The following is an 18,344-nucleotide window of genomic DNA, read 5'->3' on the forward strand; positions in this document are numbered from 1 at the left end:
GAATACCAGCACCTTCCGATCTACTAACCTAGGTGCTCCACTCCTAAATACATTTCTCCTCAAAGTCTAAGCCAAAACTTTCCAGCCCTATGAAAATTTATTAACACTTAGGTTTCTAAATGCTAGAAAACAGAAAAACAAAAACAAAAACAAAACAGATATAGTATGCTTTAATTTCCACACATCCAAATAAAACCAGCCTACTCTTCAATTTTAGCTTATTTGGTGTGTGTGGGTGTGTGTGTAGGACTGTTCAGAGGTCAAGAGGTCAGTGCTGACTGTCTTCTGCAAGTGCTTCTCATGACATCTGGGCTTCAGAGACTGGAGAGATGGCTCAGCAGTTAAGAGGACTGGCTGCTCTTCCAGAGGACCCAGGCTCCATTCCAGCACCCACTTGGCAGCTCACAACGGTCTGTGTAACCCCATTTCCAGATGATTCAAAGCTCTCTTACGGCCTTTGAGAGCACCGGATGCACATCTGGTATATAACTATACATGCATGAAAAATAGCCATACACATAAAAAAATATTTCAAACAAAATACCTGGTGTACGCGGGTTGGCCTGACTGGTGGGACAGCAGCCCCTGGGGATACTCCTGCTTCAGTGTTTCCAGAACTGAGCTAAGGCTGAGTGCCAGCACCTGACTGTTACAGGGGTACCTCAATGCTGGGCCTCATGCTTGCTAGGCTATCTCAACATATAGTCTATTCTTATAAAAGAACCACAGTGCCTTCCTACCCCCTTTAGAGTACTGCAGGGGGGTCTTACCAAGTCTTCCTTTCCTTCCAGTAGGACTTGATGATGCAGTGAAGATTCTCCTCGATGACAAACCTCTCCACCGAATGGCTCCCTGGCATAACAGGGCCCTGGAAAAAAGATCAAGTGTACTCATACGCACAACCACAAAACAGATTTCTTTCATTTATTCAATAAACACTTGCGACTGTTGTGCTAAATAACTACCACAGATCGAGTGTATAGTGCTCCTGAGATATCTGTAATGACACCAGAACCATTTTACAATTTTATTTTAAAAACTCCATCACTGTCTGTATGTCCATCTATCATCTATCCATGCATTGTGTATGGGTGTGTGCCATGGTGCTCTGGTGGAGAGCAGAGAACACTTGTGGGGAACTGGATCTCTTTACTATGGGGGTCTGGCAACAATGATGGAACTCAGGTTTCATGGCCCATGCTTTTATCCACTGAAGCATCACCCACTCTCTAAATTTAATAAACACTTGTAAAAGACACTATCAAAGTAACAAGAGTATGTTATTTTGAGGTAACTGTTTTGGAGTATTTATACTCTGTGACAGAGGAAGGACAGGCAGTGTACAGCAACAGAAGGAAATGTAATTAGCACAGGAGAAATATATACTGAGGTCAAATTCTTGTTTCCTGCACCACAACTAGTAATTAACTGATCTCAAAGACTAAATGGCATGATATAAACTAGATTTTCAGTTGATAAACCTAATTAGGTCATCATATAATTTTGAATCAAAGTGCTTTCTTATTATTTAATATAGCAGACTTGGCAATCAAGTCCCCCAGCATTCAGGGGAGGCAATAAACTGATCTGTGTGAGGTCAAATGATCCTGACCCAGCCCTTCCTGCTACTGCTCCAGAGGCTGATCCAGGGAGAAGTTGGCTGTGAGCTTGGGAAGGAGGCATTTGGAATCTCGGCTTTATTTTTGTTTGTATTCTTTTCTTTAAAAAAAAATTAAGAAAAATAAACAACAACAAAATCAAAACCAAACCAAACCAAAGATCCTGTGTAGTGGCACGTCATACAAAGACAGCTGGTTTTGATTACATATACTTGATATTTCACTTGTGCCAACAACACAGACTTGAAAGTCCCCCTCTTGGAATACCTTTGTTCTCCAAGAATTTGGTGCATGAAACTCATGTGACACCACAGGTCACCAGAAAAGCAGAGCCAGGCCCAGCACCTTATGGTACACAGGGTGCTAGTTCACAAACCAGCACCCTGACAAGCCTACTGTGCTGGGGCTGAACTGCCACATTCGAGCAGGGCAGAGCACGCAGCAGTTCTGCTACCTTAAGCTTCTCTCCAGAAACAATCTAGTAGTCACCTGCTGCCTGCTCCCAAGGCAGACACACACACTGAGATACAAATAATGAGTATGTGCTTAAATATTAATTTTTAAATCAAATATCACAAAAAAATCTTGTTTTTCTATTAAAGAGTTGCTAACAATTTAGTGTCATAATAAAAAACATAAAAAGTATTGTAAAACTAGAATGTTAACTTGGAGGCTGATGAAAATACTTTTAAAAATTGAACAATTTGAATAGCGTAAACTGAGTTGTTTAAAAATATTGACAATTTAGAAAAGGAAGCTTTTTTCTTTTTTTAATATTAACAATAGCTAAATAGGACTGCGATGTATCTTAGTCAGTAGCTTGCTTAGCATGCACGAAGCCCTGGGTTCAATTCTTAGCAACAAATAAGACTGGGTGTGGTGGGGAAAGTTTGTAATCACAACCAAGGCAGAGGCAGAGGCAGAGGCAGAGGCAGAGGCAGAGGCAGAGGCAGAGGCAGAGGCAGAGGCAGAGGCAGAGGCAGAGGCAGGAAGGTCACAAGTTAAAGGCCATCCATCCTCAAGTGCAATAGCAAATACAATGCTATGAGGGACCCTTTCTCAGGGGAAAAGCTGAAACAGGCAGCACAGTGGTTCACAAGTACTATCTCAGAATTCAAGAGGCCAAGGCAGGAGGATAGTCACAATGAAGACGGAATGGGCTGCAGAGAGACATACACTAAACATTGGCTAAACATGGTGCCCAGGAGATGGCTCAGTGGAAGCACCCCCAGAATCCACATTAAAAGCTAGACCAGGTGGCATGTACCTCTATCCCCAGCATTGTGGGAACCTCAACACAGGGAGATTTGTAGGGCTTAGGAGTCACCCAGTGTAGCTACAATGGTGGGCTCCAGGTTCTTTGAGAGACCTTGCCAACCCATCCCGCAAAGGTGAATAGCAATGACTGGCAGCTGGAGCCAACCTCTGGCTACCCCATGCACACAACACACCCCTATCCTACAGCTACCTTGACTCTCAACTTAATCCTCTAGACTGTTAAACAATGTGATATAAGTTTGCTGAATTAAAACACTAAATTGATTTTCAATCTTCTTATGTTACAAAAAAAAAAAAAAAAAAAAAAAAAAAAACCCTGAAATTTCAAAGGTTACTTCAGAGCTGGTACAAGTCTGCAATCCCAGCACCTGAAAGGCTGAGATACGAGAATTTGTAAACTCAAAGTCAATCTGGATTCCAGAGAAAGAACCCTGTCTCAAAATACTAGTCAAAGGAAACGAAGTCACAAGTACAGCTCCAAGCCAGGCCTTCCCTGGAGGTCTCAGCCACTCACGTACTTCTGGGTCATCTGTGTAGTCAAACATCCTGAAGATGACCCTGGGCATCGGGTACACGGAGTCCTCTGTGTGGGGCGGCGGTGTGAAAGGAGGCAGGTTGTGCTGCAGAGCTTCACAGAGGATGCTGTCAAAGGCAAGGTAGGGTCTTAGGATGTGCCTCTCCTGCCACCGGTCTTTTTTCAATTTCTGAATCTGGGCCCACAGGCAATCTAAATACTAAAAAGAGATTTTAATGTTTAATAGATACATTTTGGCTAAACAATACAGAAAAGCCTACCATCTAATGCACAACAAAGTGAACTAGTTTAGTATTCCATACAGTAGTAAGGAATGGCATAAAGTTTTTGTTTTTATTTAAAATCTTAAAATTACATTAATGTGCACACACTTGCTACAGAGTCACATGTAGGTCAGAGGACAGCTCCTGTGAGGTGCTGCTCTCCCTCTGTAGCCCCCAGCTCTATCTGAGGCCGCCCTCAACCTACTGAGCAGGCCCACTCTCCTGTAGCCCCCAGCTCTATCTGAGGCCGCCCTCAACCTACTGAGCAGGCTCACTCTCCTGTAGCCCCCAGCTCTCTCTCAGGCCACCCTCAACTACTGAGCAGGCTCACTGTCCATTTCTCTGAAGCAGTGTGTTTTCAGAAGCACATTTGGAGTTGTTACTTGCGTATTCCGATATAAAACTTGTCGAGTCTTTGGAAACTGGCATTCTAAAAAGCAAGGGACTGTTTCAATTACATTCTAACATCTACTAACTAGCCCCTCTATGCTTCAGACTCTGAGGAAATGAACTCCTTGCTCAAGTATTTAGAAACCCAGCTAAGACGTACAAGTGCAACAGGCTGAATGCTGTCTGAGGTTGTAGTTTTACTCATTTGTAGCACACAATCCACAGAGCACATACGAGCTCAGAGGAAAACCTTTAGGAATCAGGTTCCTTCTTCCACAGTGTGGGTCCTGGGAACCCAATGCTGGGTTGAGTTAGCGGCAGCACCTTGACCCACCAAGCCATCTCACTGACTCAGTTTAAGCATGTTACAGAGGTAAGAATCTACTCAAGAGCCAGGTTTACATTACAAGATGGAAATCAATTCACCTCTTCTTGTGGATGTGGTTTATCGGCAGTCCAGACTTGTAACATGGGCACGTGAGTCTTCTGGCGTCTTCTAAAGATAAAAGGAAAGTCTACACTTAGGATTTAAAACGTAAAAGGCATTCAATGGTTCTCGTGATTAACTAAAACAATGAAAAACATTTCTGTCCATCAGATCAGCAGATTAACATTTTTGATAATGGCTTACAGATCATTAGGATATAGGCATTTCTGTATCTCAAACACTGATGGCAAATCTGACGATGTCTGTCAAAATTCTCAACTGTTCTGAATGTTTACCCAACAATGTCATTTCCATGAATTCATATCCCCATAGATACAGCTGCAAATATATGTGCACACATATACACAAGAATATTCCCATCTGGTTTATCGTACCAGGAACCTGCACAGACTAAATATCCACATAGTGTGGACTAATAAAGAGAAATTATGTCCTATTTCAAAAAAAAATAATACTGTTAATAAACCCAATCAGATGGAACCATGTGCTTTTATATAACTGTAAAGAAAAAAGCATGGAAATAAGTGCATATGCATGCAAGTGAATGTTCACACACTTACTGACATCTGTGTAAGATCAGCATGTGTTTCCACAGTCACATTTGCATGCACACAGATATGTAAAAAAAGTCTTTAGATGTCATGTTCATTTGTACCAAACAAAGCAATGTTAACGGTATTCAAAGAAGTATGACAGAAGTCCGTCTGTGGAAGCTGAAGGAGCACAGGGCCATTCACTGTCTAATGACATAATTGGTGTGAACTAATTAGGGATGCTCACTAATAAGGCCCATTGTTTGATTGGATCTAATAAAATAAAGCTTGTTTTTCACACTGGCCTGGGGAAGGGCTTGGCTTAGAATGAACATGTATGAAATAAAACTGTGCCAGGGCAGTGCTCCTATTCAGAACACATCAGTAACATGTCTGAACTTCTGCCAGTCAACTCAGTAGCCTGAGCAGAGGGGTAACTTTAAGCCACAGGTGACTCTGAGCTTTCGAACACTAGAACTCTAGCTAGAGGAGTTGTTATATTGCAGTGTTCTATCATGACCATATGAAACAGCTTAAAATACTCGTTACCAACTTGCTGCACTAACAAAGTACTGAGGTCTTAGTGAGTTATGGCAGCAGGAGAATGAGATTAAATGAACATTTTCTATAGCTTTATGGTTCTGTTTTGTTTTTAGAAGTGGAAATGACGTGCTGTTACTGCTAACAGAGAACGTAAGGCATTTACTGCATCAACAGGATATCTTCAGGCAGACAAGGAAGCGCACGCGAGCGAAGGCCTTACTTGAGATAGCTTTCAGTGGTGGAGAAGATGCGGTCCATTTCTGCATCTTTTTTTTCATACAACTCTTTTCCAACCCAGGGCAAGGATGACAGAAATGCATACACATACCAATCCCGTCGCACCTGAACAAGTTTAAAAGGGTAATTAAAAAAAAATACATGCTAGTCAATTTTATTTATTAACTATTCTTTCCATGGTTAGATGGTAGGCAAGCATTCTATAACTGAGCCACACAGCTCCCCCCATCTTTTTTATTCATAAATGCAATACTGGGGAGACTTTTTAATAGGGCTTAAATAAAATATCTGGCTAACACGAATTTTATACACACACACACACACACATACACACACATATATATGTATGATTTTCTTTATATTTCAAATGTTTTCCTCTTTCCAGGTCTCCCCTTCGGAACTCCTCTGTCCCATCCTCTCCCCTGCCTCTATGAGGGTGTTCCCCACTCACCCACCTTTCCCTCCCTGGCATTCCCCTACACTGGGGCATCAAACACCCTCAGGCCCAAGGGCCTCTCCTCCCACTGATGCCCAACAAGGCCATCCTCTGCCACATATGCGGCTGGAGCCATGGGTCCCTCCGAGTGTATTCTTTGGTTGGCCAAATATATATTTCTAATCTTATTAAAATCATTTGAATTAACACAAAGATATCAAGTAAGACAGATGCCTTGCCCTTAAGATATTAAGCATTACAGTGCGATAATGTTATTGCATTTCATTTACTGCTGTTATCAGTGGGGAAAACAAAAACAAAAAGGCCAGCAGCAGCGCTGCAGAGAAGAGTCAATACAAAGGTGCTTACTTGAGGCACATCTTCTTCCTGAGTTACACTTACAAAATTCTCAAACATAGCAACCATAGACGGGGCAGCGATCACATGACAATTCACAAGATCAGACAGAAAACGGACCTGTGAGGGTAAAGGATATCTGCATTACACCTAAGAGTCTTTAATAACAGTTACAAAGTAAACAGCCATTATCAGCCTACAAAACTACAACCTAGACATGTATTTAGCTTACTATCTTTTTGTTTCTGTAACCCGTCAGCTAAGAAGTCTTTAAATTTAAGGCTTAAGACAATATTTACACAAAATGACATGAATTCAGATTTCAGTGCCCATAATCACACTTGCAGTGGAGGACAGCTCATGCCCATTTAGTATACCTGGTCACGCTACAGTAAGCACCCAGACATCCAAATATTCTACTAACTCCATTCTACTGAAGTAGATTGGTCTTTCTATTTGGCTAGGAATAATTTTTGCTGAAATGTAGAAATGGAAGCTTTAAGTAAAAGATTTGTTGGGTGTCCAGTGTGTACTAGTGTAAGTAAACAGTACTCAGGTACTGTTTTAGGGAACTCAGCCTACTTGGGACAAACATACTCTAAACAGAAAGGAACAACTAACTCCTGTACTAAAAGGTAAATTAAAAAGTGCCCTGGGGAGACACCAGGGACAAAGAAAAAGAATAATAAGGAAAAAATGGGCAAAGATATAAAGGGTGAGGAAAGCTCTCAGGAGGAACAGAGAAGGCAATCTTGGCAGATGGCTGTGCAAATAAATTTATATAGCTACAGGGTTACAGGGGACAAGAGAATGCAATCCTACTGAGGCAATCACAAAAGACCAAGGCTTTAATCCTATATCCTAATATGGGTCCTAACTTGATCACATGATCTCCAGCTGGTATGTATTTACAATGGTAAACACTGGACTATTAGCAATCTATGTATTAGGTTTTAGTAAGGCTTAATTCCATTTCCTTCCATAAAAGACACATAAAAGTTCTATACTGCAAGAATAATCTAAGAGCCAGAGGTTGGGAGGAGGCTGTGACATGCTGTCTTCTGGACATGGCCACAACACTTATAATCTTACAGTAGTTACACAAAACCTACACAAGACTGGGCAGGTCACCTTTCCTTCACAGATAAGGATGGCGCTCACCAGGCCTCATCCTTTCTTGAGGAGCTATTGGCAGTTAACCAGTGAGGTTTGGTCTGTAGTTACATACTGTAATGCTAAATACCAGGCCTGGTTGCCTCAGGAACAAGGAGATCTTCACTTAACCAAGTGATGTTATGTAACCTTGCCCCACAAGTTATCCCTGACTGGTTGCTCAATAAAGATGCCTATAGCTGGGCAGAAGAGAAGTAGGTGGGGTTCGGGGTCGGAGGCAGAGACCACAGGGAGAGAGAGAAGTGAAGAGAAGGGAGAAGGTGTCAGGGGGCCACAGAGCTGGCCAATTAGAATAAGAATGGCCCAGGCAGAACAGGGCAAATTATAACTCGTGGTTATTGACAGGAAAGTAGACAAAATAGTTATACAGGATTGGTATCTGCCCAGCTCTAGTGCCGTTAAGGCTTATTTCAAATGTGTCTTTTATCTGGAACTGAATGACTTAAGGCAGCATAGAAACCCCCAATTAATATTAAATATTTACCACAACAGTTAACAGTTTCTGGGGAAGAAGGGATCTCCTTCAGTTGTGTAGTCACTACTAAGGTGCCCATGTTCCAGTAAATGACTTCCCACACCTGTATGCAAGCAACCCTAATTAAACTCAGTAAGTCACCCATGTGCAAAAAGGACATCAAGGCAGCTAGAATGGGCACAGCAAGAGGAGTGGGGAAGAGATAACGGGGACAATGTGACCAGAATATCTTACATACAAACATGAAACTGTTTTAAAAAAAGTTCTAAACATTCTAATATTTACTCTGTGTGGCCCAATGAATCATTTCGTGTATCAGAATTTTAAAACCACGTACTATAAAACACGGGAAAGAAATGAAGCTTTTAGTAGCCAACATGAGCCAAGCCTAATCATACAAAGGCTATACTACTGCTATTATTGAAGACAGACTCAAAGGCAGAGTAGATGCAAACCGGCAAGTACAGAGGCAGCGAAGAACACACAAAAAATTACAAACTGTGCTAGAAGCCATGGGAACAAAGAGGATTTAGGAGACAGGATTCAGAGAAAATAGAGACAGAAAAAAAGAAGCAAAGAAAAGCTGAAACTTAATTTCAGCTCTCTGGATGGCTTACCCAGTAGACAGTAGCCCTAGGAATGAGCTTACAAAAGAGGGGTGTAAATAGCAGGAATTTCAGGACTTGCAGTAGTTTCTTTCCTTCATTTCAATACTAATTTATAATATATTATAAATTATACATATATAATTTATATATATTATGCACACATACATACATATTAAACTTACCAAATATACAGCTTCATTATAGTTATTTGCTTTTAGTGATTCTTTAAGTTGACGAATCATAGCTTCTACAAATTCTCCTCCAAAGTTGTAATTTCTGGCATTCAGCAGTCCAACTAATGTTGTATAAATTGTTAGCTTCTCAGGTAACAGACGTGCACTGATTTGAGAACCCGTACAAAACAACCCCAAAACAAAGGTTTTATATTAAGCTGTTGAATAGTACATGAAGCTCTTAACATTAAATAACTCTGGAACAAAATTTTTTAAACTATGCTCTGAAAATGACATAGCATCACTGAGCAGTATGCAGGTACAGACTCTACTCTTTTTCATTATAGTTAATGCAAGAGTTAACAGTTACTTGTGAAGTTATCACACCCAAATTACTGCAATTCATGCTAGAGCAGTTTTCCTTCAAATGTGTGGAGTGAAGTGTGTAACAACCTCACAGAAGATGGTTTCTATGGTAATCTCTGAAGTGTTCCATGAGATGAGATCCTTTAATGCAGAATCAGTAGGGAACAGAGCATTCAGAGCTTCTACACTTAGCCAAACACCACGGGACTAGACTTCCTCTTGGAGAATCATTATTGGATTGCTTATACAAAATAAAGAACTAAAATGAGTTTAAACCAAGCTCGTATAAGAAATGCTTAAAACAGAGCCTGCTAATCAAGTTGAGAGCATGCGGAGGACGGGTAGATGGCTGATGGCTGAGAGCGTTACAACTCTTCCTGGCCAACCTGAGTTTGAGAGAACGGATTCTTCCAAGTCGTTCTCTGACCTCCACACATGCTGCAGCACAGTGCACCCACACACACACACATGCATGCACACGTGTACACACACACACACATGCATACGTGCACACACACACATACGCATGCACACACACACTAAATGAAGCCTTTAGATACAGCACAAAGGGAAAGCAAGTCAGTCCTAATGATAATTCTGAGGAGAATTCTCTTACATTGTTCTTCTAAGGTGTCTTGCTGGGCACAGGCGAGGATGCAGGAGCTCAAAAACTACTTGTACTGAAAGTACACCATGGTCCCTAAAGCTTTACCCAAGTACAAAGATTTTAAAGGGCACTGCCAATCAATACCAAGCTCAGCCGTACACAAGTAAGCATGGCTTCCAACAACTTCACCCAGCATAACAATTCTGTAATACACACTATCAAAACCGAGGGTATCGTATGGATAAGTATAAATGTCTGTTTTCACAGTTTCTTAGTCTAGATATACATTTCTCTGAACTGACTGGATTCTATGCAGACAGAATTTATCCATGGGTCTAGAGAGCCCGACTGTTAAGAGCACCTGTTCTTGCTGAGGACTCAAGTTGGGTTCCCATCACCCACATGGTGGCTCATAACTGCCCATAACTCCAGTTCCAGGGCATCTAATGCCCTCTTCTGACTTCCACAGGCAGAGGAGTAAAATGCCCATATACAAAATATAAAGCTTTAAAATTAGCCATTATTTAAAAATTCCTGAAATGGTAACTAAGCATCAAGGACAATTATGTCATTAAAAGCTTCTAGAGCATTGTCAGCCCTCAAGAGAGGCCACCCACCTGACTTAGAAGTTTTCCAATATATTTGGTCCTACTAATCACACACACACACACACACACACACACACACGCACGAGCTAAACTCTACTTTAAACATCTAAATGTGATGCATTCCTTGGTGGGGAAAAGGATCTCTAAATAAGATACCCACTTTCTCATCTATTTTCTGAGCTAAAAAATTCACTTCAATTATTTTAAAATTCTAAGAAATAAAACATAAGGAAAACACTTCATTTTAGTCCTATTTATCCCTTTAAAAAACTAAGTTCAACAAAGGGCAAAGATGAACATTCCTGAGCACGGGTTTCAGGACTAATTAACATGAGGACGTCCACCGAACATTCCCCAAAGCACACAAGAGTAGGTAATACATCATCACCTGGATCCACAAATCGTTTACATACATACACTGTACAAAGGAGCCTTAAGATCTTGCTCTTGTAGTTAGGAAGATCAGCTTCTAAAACACCAGCCAGGCCTTCGAGATTGCTCTCTAAAGAGCAGGCACTCTGCAGAAGACACCATTATCATCGGTTAGCACTCAAGCAATCGGTGAATTAAAACTCTTGGATGACCATAAAGACAGTAAGGTCTCCTAAAGGCACTGTAATTCCTCAGGGAAGAAACAAGAACCCATGACAATTTCGTGGACAATTCCCTCTGCATCAATCAATCCCAGTAGTTACTGTTCTACAAAAAGTCAACGAAATCTTCCAAGCGGGAAGACAGCGTGGGCTGTGGGCTGCGTTCTGTCTCTCACTAAAGGCGTCAGTCTGCTTCAGGTCAGCTGGAGGAAGGACTATTCCCCAGGTCTGTTTAAGACTTAGCTAATGAAAATTACTTACTGAAAAAACTTAATGATTGGAAGGAATCCCAGGAGTTCCAAAACACTTTCACTTTAAGATAAAGATGTGCAGTAATAGCAAGCTTTGTCTAAAACCTACGTTACCCAGGACAACTTCAGAAATTAATCAAAGTGTCAATTACAACTCTAACCCCTGGGCTTGGTGCATACCTTTTCCCCTACTTTGCATATTAAAGATTCCAAATGATCTTCAGTTTCATTTGCATCAGACGTCTTCCTCCTTTTGTGAGGTTGTCCACCTATTTTACAACATTAAAAAAAAAAGCAACATTACATGATGAATCTACTATCCATGTCTTTGCACCTTTTTTAGCCTTTAATCTTTTTTTTTTAGGTTGTATTTTTTAGAGTAGTTCTTAACCAATCCTGTTTTAACTAAGCTAGGTACCTGGAGAACTTCTATCCCACATCCTTTAAAGATCTGTTTGTGTACACGTGTGTGCGGGTCCCTGTGCCTGTTCACTCACACTAAAGCCAGCAGTGGGCACTGAGTATCCTCTTCCACCACACTATTCCTTCAAGGCAAGGTCTCTCCCTGAACCTGGGGCTTAACTCTTCTTAGCTAGGTTGGAAGCCAGCAAGTACTAGTGATAATTCCTGCCTTGTAGCTGGGGTTACAGGCATGTACTGCACGCCCAGCTTCTGAACATGCTGAGACCCAATTCCAGTTCTCAAATGCTTTTAACTGTTGAGCCATCTCTCCAGACCCTGTCTCTCTCCCTGCCTCTATATATGTAAAAACACAAACATATATAATTTTTTATTTATGTGTATGGATGTTTTGTCTACATGTATGACTATTTACCATTTGTATGTCTGGAGCACATGGAGGCCAGAAGAGGACACCAGATGCCCTGTAACTAAAGTTACGGACATCTGTGAGACACAGTCTGAGAGCTGGGAATTAAACCTGGGTTCTAGAGAACAGCTAGTGCTTTTTTTAATTTTATTTTTAAGATTTATTTATTTATTATATGTAAGTACACTGTAGTTGTCTTCAGACACTCCAGAAGAGGGCATCAGATCTCACTATGGATGGTTGTGAGCCACCATGTGGTTGCTGGGATTTGAACTCACAACCTTCGGAAGAGCAGCCAACTTACCAGCCCCCAGCCAGTGCTCTTAACTGCTAAGCCACCTTCCCAACTCCCCCCCCCCCCCCGTCTCTATCATTAAGATCACTATAAACAACAATGCTGGGAAAAAGATCTCAGTTAAATTTTGTTTAAACAGTGTCCAGGTAGCTATGTCCATTTCTGTGAACACACTGCAATGGCACCAACATACAAAATGGCCGTGATCTGAATGCTGCTGCTACTGCACCTGCAGCCTGTTACTGAGCCTCAGTTGCTGCTTCCTAAACCTGAGGGTGTCAAAGGCACTTGCTAATCTGATGATGTAACTGAACTCCTATGTAAACCGGTGAAATAGGGATGCAAAACCAAGTTGAATCCTTTGGAAACTCTTTATTTAAAATATGACCCTAAACATCAACAGTACTGATGCTGAGAAACTGCTCCAGAATGCATAATGCATCAACCATGTTCATTATTATTATTCAGAACCAGATTTAGGTGAAGGTCAGAGACGACAGAGTGAAAACCCTCATTTGGCAATGAGAGCAGTAGTTTTTCCAAATTTTACCAAATTATTCCCTTCCTTCTGGTTCATCTACTATACTAACCCTTCATCCAATCTCCATCTCCTAATTATATGGTTAACCTGTCCCGGTTTACAACTGTCCCTGTCTTCAAAACGATCAATCCCTCCAGGTTCTCTTGTAAGCCTGACACATGGAAAACACTGTTTCAGGGAGACAAGCAGGCTGACTAAAGAACATGACAAAACGCAGACACATAGTCACATCTCTGAACTGTAAACCTCCGTGTCACTGTGGCCATCCAGCAAAGATTTATTTGGAGAAATGTAGTTGCAGAAAGTACTTGCTACTTGAGAGAAGATGAAGTATACATACCAGTGCTACAGATTACAATCGGAACACCCGGACAGTCACAGACCCTGAACTGAGCAGAGAGCCTGGTGAGAGCACAGAGGCAGAATACAGTATCTTCATTAAGAATACTTTGCTGAGCCGGGCGTGGTGGTGCACGCCTTTAATCCCAGCACTCGGGAGGCAGAGGCAGGCAGATTTCTGAGTTCGAGGCCAGCCTGGTCTACAAAGTGAGTGCCAGGACAGCCAGGGCTGCACAGAGAAACCCTGTCTCGAAAAACCTAAAAAGAAAAAAAAAAAAAAAATACTTTGCTGCCCAAGCATGAAGACCTAAGTTCAATCCCTAGCACCCACACCAAAAAGCTAACACTGCTTGGTACCAGGGACGCACAGGAAGATGAATCACTGTGAGTTAGATCACATATAGGACAGCCAGGGCAAAATACTAAGACACTGGACTGGCTAATCTTATGTCAACTTGACACGTTAGTCATTTGAAAGAAGGGAACACCGATTGAGCCCCAGTAAGATAGGGCTGTATGTAGGCAAGCCTGTAAATTCATGATTGATGGGAGAGGGCCCAGCCCATTGTGGGTGGTGCCACCCTTGGGTGAGTGCTCCTGGGTTCTAGACAGAAAGCAAGTTGGGCCGGGCGGAGGTGGCGCACGCCTTTAATCCCAGCACTTGGGAGGCAGAGGCAGGCGGATTTCTGAGTTCGAGGCCAGCCTGGTCTACAAAGTGAGTTCCAGGACAGCCAGGGCTATACAGAGAAACCCTGTCTCGAAAAACCAAAAAAAAAAAAAAAAAAAAAAAAAAAGAAAGCAAGTTGGGCAACTCAGGGAGCAAGCCAGTAAGCATTACTCTTCCATGGCCTCTGCATCAGTTCCTGCCTCCAGGCTCCTGCCCTAACTTCCCTCAATGACGGACCTAGAAGTTGAAGCTGAAATAAACTCTTTTCTCCCCAAATTGCTTTGGTTGTGGCATTTTATCACAGCAATAATAACCTTAACTAGGACACCGTCTTAAAAAAAAAAAAGAAAAAAGCCAGGACAACCATACAAGGTACTCCCAACCCCATTACTATGGGAGGTAAGACATGAGGACTGTTGGGACTTGCTGGTTAACATGTTCAGTCTAATATGGCAGAGAGTGACAGAAAGACACCCAATGCCTCTGCCGGGCCCGCACACACCATGTGCACAGACACAGACAACATCCATACACTTTAGGGAGTGGGGGTGGCTCACTGGGTAAAGTCCTTGCTGAACAACCATGAGAATCTGCCTTAGTAACACCTGCCTGTAACTTAGAGAACATGGAAACAGGCAGATCCCTGGAGCTCCTTGGTCAACTAGCCTAAATTCATCAAGTATAGGGGGTTTTTATTGTTGTTTATTTTTTAGACCTTTTTTCAAAAAAAAAAAAAAATCAGCTGGAGAAAGAAAAAGATATCTTTAGAGATAGAGTCCTCAACCTATGGGTTGCAACCCCTTTGGGAGTCAAATGACCCTTCACAGGGGTTGCATATCAGATGGCCTGCATATCAGATATTTACACTATGATTCACAACAACAGCAAAATTACAGTTATGAAGTGGCAATGAGGTAATTTTATGATTAGGGTTACCACACCATGAGGTACTAAAGGGTCACAGCACCAGGAAGGTTGAAAACCACTTTGTTGGATATTTTAGACACCTTTTGGAGAGCTAGCTGAATGTTTTCATACCCTAAACAATAAAAGAGAAACAGTTTATGTTGACACCATAATCCAGAATAGGCTTACTTGCTATGTAAGTTTTATAATATATGTAAAAGTTACATATTGCTACAAACACTTGGTAGTGCAGAGAAGAGGCTTACTTGCTATGTAAGTTTTATAATATATGTAAAAGTTACATATTGCTACAAACACTTGGTAGTGCAGAGAAGAGGCTTACTTGCTATGTAAGTTTTATAATATATGTAAAAGTTACATATTGCTACAAACACTTGGTAGTGCAGAGAAGAGGCTTACTTGCTATGTAAGTTTTATATTATATGTAAAAGTTACATATTGCTACAAACACTTGGTAGTGCAGAGAAGAGGCCTTTATATTAAAACCACTCTAAAGGCTCTTAAGACACCAGGCATGGTGGTGCAGGCCTTTAATGCCAGCAGAGGCAGGCAAATCTTTTGAGTTTGAAGCCAGCCTGGTGTACACAGCCAGGGCTACACAGAGAAACCAGAGGTGGTGGGTAGGTGGAAAACAGACAATAGAACAGAACAGAACAGAACAAACAATCAAGACACCAGATCATTTTCTCCCTGCAATAGGAACCGAATGTTACAAAGATACATTGTACTATTTCCTATTCCCTTGTTAGAATCAGACTGTAATTCAGATCAACAAAGTAGACAAAAAACACCACCATAAAAGAAAAAAGTAACTTTGACTCTACAAACTTAAAACTAGAATTTAAAATGGTAGAAGAATATCACCTCTGAAACAAAGTATATTGTCCCTATGTATAACAAACTTTTTATACAGTTAAGTGTAAAAACATCAGCCACAATAAAATATAAAGACCTAAGTGGAAGTAGAATAGGCTATCTGGACTTTTGACTAAGATTCTGAACAATCTAAATGCCTTCTTAACAATAAGACAATATACTTACCACTGATAAAATGTATATCCAACATTACTGAAGAAGTTCAGAGATACTGTTAAGGAATCTAAGCCTGCCAGGTACAGTATTCCCCTTGGGGTAAGGCAGGGGTAGGTAGGGGGGGCAGTCAGTGGGATCTATCTAGCCAGGACATAGGAATAGGCGTTCCAGCCTGAATTGCATAGTTCTAGACAGCCAGGACTACATACATAGACAGTCACATAAAGACCCTGTCTCAAAAACAAACAAACAAACAAACAAACAAACAAAAGAGTTATGACTGAGTTAGATTTGATACTTTCCATTTACAATAGCCCTTTCTGTAACTCTAAATAAACTATGGTAACTTTATTGATTAGCAACCTCGGAGTATCTCTGTGAATCCCCAATCATATAGTCCTAACAGAAATGTTCAAGTGGCCCAGTAAGGTAAGAGCCTCATCTAAACTCCCTGGTCTCATAACTTCTACCCTCACTTTCTCTCTTCTACCAACAATGACCTCCTTGCTGTCTGTTCTCTAACACTACAGAAATGTTCTAACCTTAACTCATGGTTTCCTTTGGACCTCTGCTTCCTCCAAGCATCCACATGGCTTATCCTCACATCACTGAAGTCATAGGCCATCTGCAAGGAGGCCTTACCTAACCAGCTTCTCTCTCACTTTGGTCTCTACACCCTTTACCTCACATTATTCTCCACAACCCTGTGACCACATAACGAACTGCATTATACTGCTGTGGGGTTTGTCTTAACACAGGGGAGGGAACCTCCACTGTTTTACTGCCTCCTACTGTACTGCAAGTACAGAAGCTAGGAAATTGTTTAGCAAGTCGGCACTCCTGATGTATTAGGACATTCTCTCAGGTACTACTGGCAGAAACCTGGTGGTCCACTATATGGGATTCTCTTGGTTGTCTTAACATTACAAGGGAGGAAGCTAACTCAATTAAACTTGGGGGAGGGAGGCTTTTTTCTTAATGATGTCAGCATTTATCCGTGTGTATCACCTCTGAGACATTAGCAGTTGACAAAATAAACATCATCATGAACTACTGGTGAGCACAATATCTCATTTAGCCCCCGTAGAAACCAAATGGCTTAGTATTATCCACAGTCCACGCTTAGGTTTAAGAAGTCATATGACCCTGACAAGATCACATAGTAAATAATAAAGATGTCGAGCTTCGAACCTAAACTCTTAGGTTCTAAAGTCTTTTCTTGTCTTAACCCTTTGGATCTAACACTAACAGCTCCAAGTGTGTTCTTGAAAGGCAATAATGGTGCAACAAATCTGAGCTTGGCATCAAAATTTATGGCAACACAACGACGTCCTTGCCGGCGACTATCAAAACTGACATGAGAATTACTAATCTGCTCGGGTTAGTTTTTCTGCACTTTCTTATAAGGGAAATATGCTTAAAGCCAATCCAACAAAACACCCCGTGTCTGTTTATTAGTGACCTCTGGGGTGTTGGTATTCTTTTCTTGAAGGGGAATCAGCGGGTGGCAGGTGGAGGAGAAGGGTTCAGATTGCAATACATCCGACCTCTGTCATAGCTTTGTTCTTTTCCTGTCTTCCCAGGGTCCTTTCCAAGTACACCCTGAAGGGCTAAAACGAAAACACTGGTCCACTAGATCCCCGCCACTAAGTGACCCTAAGAGGCAGCAGCAGACAGACACACGTGCAGTTTCCATGATCCGTAGTGAGGGATTAAGTCCTCAGTGTCGCGGGACCCCAGGTCGGATTTGCTCACGGGATTCACCAGGCCTTCCTTTCCCATGACTGAAGGAGATGGGGCAGCAAGGAGGCCGTCGCTTTCCCGAAGCCACTATCCACACCCGAGCCAGCAGCCTCCCTTTGGGGCTCCCCGAGCCCTCCCGGGGAGAAAGGATTCCTATCCGTTCCCTGGAGACCGAAGGCGAGCCCGGCCTCGGCTCTCACCCGGGCGCAGTGGCCAGGCCGAGAGTACTTACCATCGTTCTCGTAGCTGTGCCGCCTCCGCGACATGCTGCTTGCTGGTGCGCAGCCGATCTGAGTTGTGAGCCGCCTGCAACCCCAGAACCGTCGGGCTGCCGGCCGGCCGGTGCGCGGTCAGCGGCGAGGCGCGCGGACTGAGCGGCGCGCAGGCGCACTCGCTCACGACGCCTGCCGGAAGCGCGAGCTGAGGGGCACCGGATGGGTTCCGCGGTGGAAGGCCGGCGTCTGCAAGTCCAAGCGCG

The 18,344-nt window shown here is 42.3% G+C and overlaps 1 protein-coding gene across 2 annotated transcripts in view; it reads right to left on the reverse strand.

Annotated features, from left to right (window-relative positions):
* Ncbp1 (nuclear cap binding protein subunit 1) overlaps positions 1-18,326 on the reverse strand; it is a 34,043-nt gene extending 15,717 nt beyond the window's left edge. Inside the window, exons 1-9 of one of the 2 annotated variants that reach the window (XM_021159564.3) lie at positions 18,099-18,326; positions 11,674-11,762; positions 11,067-11,167; positions 9,078-9,234; positions 6,652-6,759; positions 5,830-5,951; positions 4,512-4,581; positions 3,416-3,631; positions 771-868 (exon numbers count right to left, since the gene is read on the reverse strand). In XM_021159564.3, the coding sequence (XP_021015223.1) occupies positions 771-868; positions 3,416-3,631; positions 4,512-4,581; positions 5,830-5,951; positions 6,652-6,759; positions 9,078-9,234; positions 11,067-11,167; positions 11,674-11,762; positions 18,099-18,132 (995 nt within the window). In that variant the 5' untranslated portion in view covers positions 18,133-18,326. Of the gene's footprint in view, positions 1-770; positions 869-3,415; positions 3,632-4,511; positions 4,582-5,829; positions 5,952-6,651; positions 6,760-9,077; positions 9,235-11,037; positions 11,171-11,673; positions 11,763-18,098 lie in introns of those variants that run through there. The other variant, XM_021159566.3, reaches the window with a different exon arrangement.
* Positions 18,327-18,344: the final 18 nt, after the last annotated feature.

Source organism: Mus caroli, unplaced genomic scaffold (assembly GCF_978045245.1).
Source record: "Mus caroli unplaced genomic scaffold, Mus_caroli_1 scaffold_6, whole genome shotgun sequence".
Classification (NCBI taxonomy): Eukaryota; Metazoa; Chordata; class Mammalia; order Rodentia; family Muridae; genus Mus; species Mus caroli.